The 8,841-nt window shown below is 41.2% G+C and overlaps 2 protein-coding genes across 2 annotated transcripts; one reads left to right on the top strand and one right to left on the bottom strand.

Moving 5' to 3' along the window:
* Window positions 1-388: 388 nt before the first annotated feature.
* Window positions 389-1,321, bottom strand: LOC115017723 (olfactory receptor 142-like). Its single transcript, XM_029446408.1, has one exon. It carries the CDS (start codon window positions 1,319-1,321, stop codon window positions 389-391), a length of 933 nt encoding a protein of 310 aa, XP_029302268.1.
* Window positions 1,322-3,656: 2,335 nt separating this feature from the next.
* On the top strand, window positions 3,657-4,586 carry LOC115017720 (olfactory receptor 11A1-like). Its single transcript, XM_029446403.1, has one exon. It carries the CDS (start codon window positions 3,657-3,659, stop codon window positions 4,584-4,586), a length of 930 nt encoding a protein of 309 aa, XP_029302263.1.
* Window positions 4,587-8,841: the final 4,255 nt, after the last annotated feature.

Genomic DNA, 8,841 nt, shown 5'->3' with positions numbered 1-8,841 from the left:
CTGATAAGACAAACAAGTGAAAGCAACAATATCAACAACTTGATCATTTGAGACAAAATTATTAATAAAACAAACAATAAAAATGCTAAAGTAATTGGACTATGCATGGATTTTGGTGATTTAAAACAATGTATTGCTGAATGATTCAAATCAATCTATTTATCCGTGTTTTATTTAAAAAATAGAATTACAAAGTAAAGGTCGTCACTTTTAATAATACATTTTATTTGTAAAGCGCTTCAAACGGTACTCAAAGTCACTTCACATGTTAATAAAAACAGAAACAGTGAAAGCAATAACGATATACATTCAAGGTATCTCATTCAATAAATGCATTTATTTTTATTGAAGATGACAATATCTTTTTGTTGTCAGATTACATTTGTAGTTACCTTTCCCCCCCAAAGAGCAGGCTTTTACATACATTAAATATTTTGGACATTTTCAGTCCGTACAGTAAAGGGTTGATGAGCGGCTGGCATGTAAGCCAGTATAACGATAAAAAAATGCGCAACATGTTGGGTAAATTGTACAAATTAAACCTGCTCTGTAATATCTCAAAGAAAGCACCAAAAGAGAAGTTGAGCAGAGAAGCGAGGTGAGGTGTGCAGGTACTGACAGCTTTCTGTCTCGTCTGCTTACAGCCAGAGAAACACACTTTAAGGATCTTAATGTAGGAGAAGAGGATTAAAAGTATGAGAACAAAGATTACTGTAAACATGTGGACAAGTCCAAAAATGTTATTGACTGTAGTGTCATTGCAGGCCAGTTTAACAACATAGTAGTTATCACAGTACACTTTGTTAATGATGTTCCCACACAGTTGTAAAGGGACGGTCAGACCAAACATTATGAAAGTATTGACAAGAAAAGGGTAGAACCATGTGAGAGCAATAAACACAGTAATCTTGTTAGACGTCATACGTGAGTTATATTGCAGAGGACAACAGATAGCAAGATATCTGTCATAAGACATGACGGCTAAGTTACTGAACTCTACACCTCCATAAGAATACAAACAGAAAATCTGCAGGAAACAAGAAGAAGTAGAAACAGTGTGACCGTCAGAGAGGATCTGAACCAGAAGGAATGGAAACAACCCTGTACTACCAAACAGTTCATTTACAAACAGGCTGCACAGAAAAAGGTACATAGGTTCATGTAAGCTTCTGTTCACACAGATAACCACAAGCAGCAACACATTGGCACCAATAATACAAATATAAAAAGTCAGAACAATCAGGAAATACAAGTATTTAAAAACCCCGGTGTCAAAGTAGGCACTTAGTGTGAAATATGAAACCTGTGTAGAGTTTGTCATTATTGGTTATTATTAAAACAGTTCACTGGCTGAACATATCACAGTAATCACACAACATTTCAAGTTCAACAAGTTTGAATGCATAGTGAAAGAAGCATCACTGATATATAAACACCAAATCACATTAATCTGAATGTAAACGTTACGTTACCTTATTTAAAGTCAGTGTGAACACAGGTTGTGACTGTGGATGAATCTAACGTTGTTCTGTTCATCTGCTCGCTGATTCTGCTTCTTTTAACAGCAGCAGGCTGACCTCATTAACAAACATCCTGATGTCAGTGATTCCTGGATTATCAATTGTCATGTGTTACATTACAGGTCATTTAGCAGACGCTCTTATCCAGAGCAACTCACAGTGAGCTAACTACAGGGACAGTCTCCCTGGAGCTACATAGTTTTCACTAATATGACAATAACCAATCTGTAGTAAATTCCCAATAATATAAAAAGGTATTTAATGATTGGTAAGTCACTTTTTACAATATTGTGTTTTATTACATTTCCAGCCGGCTTTTTTACATTTCTTTTGTATTCTTATCCATCTATGGCACCTTGCCACTGCAGCCAACCACAAAGTCCTGCAACCCCATCACCCCTTGCTGAGTTTTTGCTTTGTTGAGGACCAAAAGTGCTGTCCTCCTGTTTCAGGAGACTCTTTGTCTAACCAAGCCTGAAAGGCCTCTTCCTTCAGCTCCACAGGCCCCCTTTCAAATGGCGACAACAGCTGGTAAACACGTTTTCAGGTTTCTGCTAAAATAGGCACTAATGACCTTCTCACCCCATCTCCAATCTCCATCTAGAAAAAAACGGATTTGGACCTAAGTGATTCAGGAGTCCTCCAACTTCTAACTTCAAACTAAGGACCTACTTTTAGAGCTAAAATGCTTTGTGAATCACCCTAAGACCGAAAACCTAGGAGTACTACTTAGTACTGACACAATATTTATAGTAGATGAACACTCTGTAAGTGGATTCAAGTGCACCAACAACAACATCAACTACCGACCAACCGAACCTGGTGGTTTTGGAACATCTTGGTCTCAGTCGCTCACATGGATAACAATGGATAAACTGAAAAGGGATTGATTAGCAGCCCGCCTGATCTGAAGCCAAGTCTTCTTTGAGCCCCACACCAAGAAAGCAAAGCCCCTGGTGTCCATTATGAAAAGATGCAGCTAAATATCTCTGGGAACTTATGATAAAGAGGGTGTTAGATTCGGCATGCACACCTCTCATCATTGAGTCATTAGGGTCTGCACTTCAAGCTGGTCGATGATCCAACTCCAGTCGGGAAGCAGGCTCCATATGGAGAAGAAGAAAAAGTATTACGAACAACCCCCATGCACATTGACCTACGTCAGCCCAGAGGACCGTGACTTTATGTGGGTCTTCGCTACGATTTTAGAAAAGTTGTTTAAAACCAACCCTGTACGATTAAATCATCTGCAAAGCCAAAGCTCACGATTTATGTGCTCACACTTTAAGTGTGAATTAGAAAATAAAAGATTTGTTTGAAAGCTCCAAGGCAGGTAGAGGTTTATTTGCTAGCGGAGGGCTGTGATGTTACATAGTGATTACATATATTACATATAAAGTCAATGCAAAGACGCAAATTGACGCAAATTTGCAACACGACTGCCGCGAAAGACGCGACACAACTGACGTGAAATTCACATTCATTGCAATTAAATCATGTTAACTTTGTGTTCATACTGCTGTTGTAAACAAGATTAATTCAGCCAATTTATGAACAGTGAACACAGCTCGGTGAAATTCACTGAGCTGTGTGAGCCTCCGGATGATGAGATGAACGCAGATATGATGGCGTTTGATTTCCAAATGAATCTGGGACTTCCACAACACGTACAAATTGAAATAGTGGTTATTTCGTCCAGCGTTGTTGAAATGTTGATAGTATAAACATGGAGGTAAATGCAGTGTAAAATGTATTTACTCTCTGTATTTTCATCCGTCATGTCAAAGTATACATATTTTATAATTTGACCTTCTCATAATTATCTAAAAGAATGAGGTCATTCTGCTGCTGTGGACTTCCTCTGACTTGAAAAGGTTAAAAGACGTTCCGCTCAGTCGGAGTGTGAATACAGCAGGTGAATGTCACAAACTGTTTTCTGCTGGGTCCTTGTGCTTTATACACTTTAAATATGAGAATGGTAAGTTTGGGAACATTTTTCAATAGTTTTCTTGATAATGAAAGTCTTTACGTGAATACTGTTAGTGTGTTTAAAAGAGAGTTTATAAAGGTAAATATGTAACATTTAGTAGAATTAATTTGTCCTATGTTATGGCAGCTTTATGAAGCAAAACAAGGATGAAGACAAACTCTACACAGGTTTCATATTTCACACTAAGTGCCTACGTTGACACCGGGGTTTTTAAATACTTGTACTTCCTGATTGTTCTGACTTTTTATATTTGTATTATTGGTGCCAATGTGTTGCTGCTTGTGGTTATCTGTGTGAACAGAAGCTTACATGAACCTATGTACCTTTTTCTGTGCAGCCTGTTTGTAAATGAACTGCTTGGTAGTACAGGGTTGTTTCCATTCCTTCTGGTTCAGATCCTCTCTGACGGTCACACTGTTTCTACTTCTTCTTGTTTCCTGCAGAATTTCTGTTTGTATTCATATGGAGGTGTAGAATTTACTAATTTAGCCGTCATGTCTTATGACAGATATCTTGCTATCTGTTGTCCTCTGCAATATAACACCCAAATGTCATTTGACAAAATTACCGTGCTTATTGCTGTATCATGGATTTGTCCTTTACTTCTGAGTCTTGTGATGACGTCTTTGAGTGCGTCTTTACAGCTGTGTGGGAACATCATTAACAAAGTGTACTGTGATAACTATTATATTGTTAAACTGGCCTGTTCTGACACTACAGTCAACAACATTTATGGACTTATTGTGAGTGTCTTCTCAATCTTTTGTCCTTTAATTATAATCCTCTTCTCCTACATGAGGATCCTTAAAGTGTGTTTCTCTGATTGTAAGCAGACGAGACAGAAAGCTGTCAGTACCTGCACACCTCACCTCGCTTCTCTGCTCAACTTCTCTTTCGGTGGTTTCTTTGAAATATTACAGAGCAGGTTTGATATGAACAGTGTCCCCAATATGTTGCGTATTTTCTTGTCGTTATACTGGCTTACATGCCAGCCGATTTTCAACCCTTTACTGTACGGTTTAAATATGTCCAAAATCCGCATCATATGCAGAAGTCTTGTCTTTGCTAAAATGTAACTAATGTTAGAGCCCAGCAGATTTCACAGGAATTGTAAATGCATTTGTGGCTGTTTAGGTCCAGAGTTTGACACTTGATTAGAAATATTAGTTTTACAGGACGATGTTCTCATCTCTTGTGAAATAATGGATAAAGCTACAATTGCATTTTGTGGTGAAACCCTGTGTTGCATAATGACAATAAATGATTCTTGAATCCTTGAATCCTTGAATCCTTGAATCCTTGAATCCTTGCAATGCATTTCCACACAGATGTATATAAGAAAGTAATGGAAATACAAAGCTGTTTTGATAATCTGCAAATAAATCGTATAGATGGGAGATTGATATTTACCTCAAAGAATACGTTTGATAAAGATAGTGTCCACATTTATTATAAGACGTACATTAAGGCTACGTTATTAAAATGCACTCTTTAAAGTTAAAACAATATCACAGTTTAGTTTGAATCATTGTGTCTTTAAGTCACGAAAGTTTGAAGGCTCCTAACATTACTAAAGTTTGGGGAGATTCCTGCATAGGATGATATTTATATCTATAACACATTTTGCAGGGTGACATTTGTGTTTCTCTTAAATTTCACTAATTATCAGTAATTGCATGGGCAGAGTCTTTGTAATGTTTTATGTTTCTGTAAATTGGTCCTAATTTTCTATTTTGCGACTCAAATATTAGTCCTACTAGAACAAGAGAGTGATTTAAAGAAATGCCTTTAGCATCCATAAAGAAACCAAAGCAGGTTTCTGACCCAGATCATGTGGTTTATGTCATGTGCTATTAATCAGTGTTGCACTTAAACGATTTTTACCTTTATAACAACAGAGAATGTACAGATGCAGCACCACACATGTAATGTTACTCATGTAATGTTACTCATGTAATGCTACACATGTAATGCTACACATGTAATGTTAGACATGTAATGTTACACATGTAATGTTAGACATGTAATGCTACACATGTAATGCTACACATGTAATGCTACACATGTAGTGTTAGACATGTAATGCTACACATGTAATGCTACACATGTAGTGTTACAGTATTTCAGGCGTATGGTTTGAGTATAAACATTAATCATATATTCAGTATGTATTCAGTGTTCAGCTGTGTGTGTTCAGGCCAGAGTTCATGGAGGATTTATTGACATTGTTTACAGTACTCAATATACAAAGCTATGATTTACACAGTAAATAAAACAGGTTCCAAATAAAGACATGATGAACAGACACCATTCTCAGTTAAATGAAATTATTTTGGGACACACATAGTAATTACAAGACACAGCTGGATTACATCAGGACAAACAATAGCAACAGGCCGGAAAACACAAAGACAGGAAGTAAAAGGAGGTGTGACACAAGGTGAGTGTTAAAATAAGTATGTTTAAGTTAAGTAACCTTTGTTACCGAAATGAAAGACATTACGTGAGGTTACGTGACATAAAATAAGTCCAGGACACAAACAGCGGTTAAAGTGTAAAAATTTGGAGCATCCATCCATCGTCTACCGCAGGGGTCGGGAACCTTTTTGGCTGGGAGAGCCATAAAAGCCAAATATTTTTTTTTATGTATTTCCTTGAGAGCCATATATAAAAATATATAAATTGGAATGCAAATTTATGCGTGCATTTTTTAAGAATAACACGTCTCCTAGTACTAATAGAGGTATCAGTGTTGCATTGAACAGGAGCTCTTTTATTAAATAAACTAAACGCTTACGTTATTTATCTCATTATGTGCACGTTTCAGTGTTTACTGCACGGGTGTCAAACTCAAGGCAATTATATCCGGCCCGCGAGAAAATGTCATATGTGTGTCATAACTGGCCCGCCAGTTTTGGTAATTAAATCAATGCATGGCACAACCACGGGAAAATACATTTGAGGAAGTATCTAAATGTGTGAATGGAATGAAAGTTTTTGGAAAGCAAAGGGAAAGACACCACAGATCTCTGGGACGATGTGAGCGGGACTGTTTGTGCGACATAACGAAGCATCTCACTGTTAAACCTGCAGCTTCAGGGCCGTGTGATCACAGACATGTGTGATGCAGTGAGAGCGTTCCAAGCCGAGCTGCCTGTGGGAGACTCTGATGCAGAAGGAAACTTTGGTCACTACGTGTTTCCAAACACTGACAAACATCTCCACCGCTGTGTTCCCGACAGCATTCTGCTGATCAACTGAGACCATTTGCCGACTTTGCTGCTCAGATATTTTAATTGAACTGCTCAACAATCCGTTTGCAGTTGACTTAAATATGTTCCATATCTTTTTGCACTTTATGTGTACCCTGTTCAATTCATGTGGACCGTGTTTGGCCCTCGACGTAGTCCCAGTTTTTAATGTTGGCCCCCCCCCCCCCCCCCGGTCTACTGCTTGCTTTGCGCAGTCTCACGACGGGCGGGGCTCCGCCCCCTACACACACACACACACACACACACACACAGCGGAGGAAAGGAGAGGGGAGAACTAAAAACAAATCCGCTGCTAAATGTTTTACTTTAAAATGGCACAGTATAATTATTTATTACTTGTTAAGTTAAAAATTGTCTGCGAGCCATATCGCGTTATCGAAAGAGCCATATATGGCTCGCGAGCCATAGGTTCCCGACCCCTGGTCTACCGCTTATACGGGGTCGTGTTGCGGGGGCAGCAGCTCCAGTAAGGAACCCCAAACTTCCCTTCTCCGGGCCACATCCTCCAGCTCCGACTGGGGGATCCTGAGGCGTTCCCAGGCCAGTGAGGAGATATAATCTCTCCACCGAGTCCTGGGTCTTCCCCGGGGTCTCCTCCCAGCTGGACGTGCCTGGAACACCTCCCTAGGGAGGCGCCGAGGTGGCATCCTTACTGGATGCCCGAACCACCTCAACTGGCTCCTTTCAACGTAAAGGAGCAGTGGCTCTACTCCGAGTCTCTCACGGATGGCTGAGCTTCTCACCCTATCTCTAAGGGAGACGCCAGCCACCCATCTGAGAAAACCCATTTCGGCCGCTTATACCCGTGATCTCGTTCTTTCGGTCATGACCCAGCATTCATGACCATAGGTGAGGGTAGGAACGAAGATCGACCGGTATATTGATAGCTTTGCCTTCTGGCTCAGCTCTCTTTTCGTCACAACAGTGCGGTAAAGTGACTGTAATACCGCCCCCGCTGCTCCGATTCTCCGGCCAATCTCTCGCTCCATCGTCCCCTCACTCGCGAACAAGACCCTGAGGTACTTGACCTCCTTCACTTGGGGTAATGGCTCATTCCCTACCCGGAGTAGGCAATCCACCGGTTTCCTGCTGAGAGCCATGGCCTCAGATTTTGAGGTGCTGATCCTCATCCCAACCGCTTCACACTCGGCTACGAACCGATCCAGTGACTGCTGAAGGTCACAGACCGATGATGCCATCAGGACCACATCATCTGCAAAGAGCAGCGATGAGATCCTCAGGTCACCAAACTGCAACCCCTCTCCTCCACGACTACGACTCGATATCCTATCCATGAAAATCACGAACAGGATTGGTGATAAAGCGCAGCCCTGGTGGAGGCCAACATTCACTGGAAACGAGTCCGACTTACTGCAGAGTATCCAGACACAACTCTCACTTTGGGCGTACAGGGATTGGATGGCCCTCAAAAGTGACCCCCTCACCCCATACTCCAGCAGTACCTCCCACAGTATCACCCGGGGGACCCGGTCATACGCCTTCTCCAGATCCACAAAACACATGTAGACCGGATGGGCGTACTCCCAGGCCCCCTCCAGGATCCTTGCGAGAGTAAAGAGTTGGTCCGTTGTTCCATGACCAGGACGGAATCCGCATTGTTCCTCTTCAATCAGAGGTTCGACTACCGGCCGAACCCTCCTTTCCAGTACCTTGGAGTAGACTTTACCAGGGAGGCTGAGAAGTGTGATACCCCTGTAGTTGGCACACACTCTCTGGTCCCCCTTTTTAAATAGGGGAACCACCACCCCGGTCTGCCAACCCCTAGGCACTGTCCCAGACTTCCACGCAATGTTGACGAGGTGTGTCAACCAAGACAGCCCCTCAACACCCAAAGCCTTCAGCATTTCTGGACGGATCTCATCAACCACTGCGGATTTGCTACTGTGGAGTTGTTTGACTACCTCAGTGACTTCCATCAGGGAAATTGACGATGATCCCCCATCAGCTTCCAGCTCTGCCTCTACCATAGAGGGCGTCTTAGTCGGATTCAGGAGTTCCTCAAAGTGCTCCTTCCTTCGATACCCTGCAACTGTTTCCG

This window comes from Cottoperca gobio, chromosome 13 (assembly GCF_900634415.1).
Source record: "Cottoperca gobio chromosome 13, fCotGob3.1, whole genome shotgun sequence".
Lineage (NCBI taxonomy): Eukaryota > Metazoa > Chordata > Actinopteri > Perciformes > Bovichtidae > Cottoperca > Cottoperca gobio.
The sequence above is the reverse complement of the archived record's forward strand: the minus strand, read 5'-3'. Positions and strand labels throughout refer to the sequence as shown.

Bases quoted from the DNA above. Each gene is read 5' to 3' on its own strand.
- LOC115017720 (XM_029446403.1), top strand. From the start codon at position 3,657: ATGAAGACAAACTCTACACAGGTTTCATATTTCACACTAAGTGCCTAC.
- LOC115017723 (XM_029446408.1), bottom strand. From the start codon at position 1,321: ATGACAAACTCTACACAGGTTTCATATTTCACACTAAGTGCCTACTTT.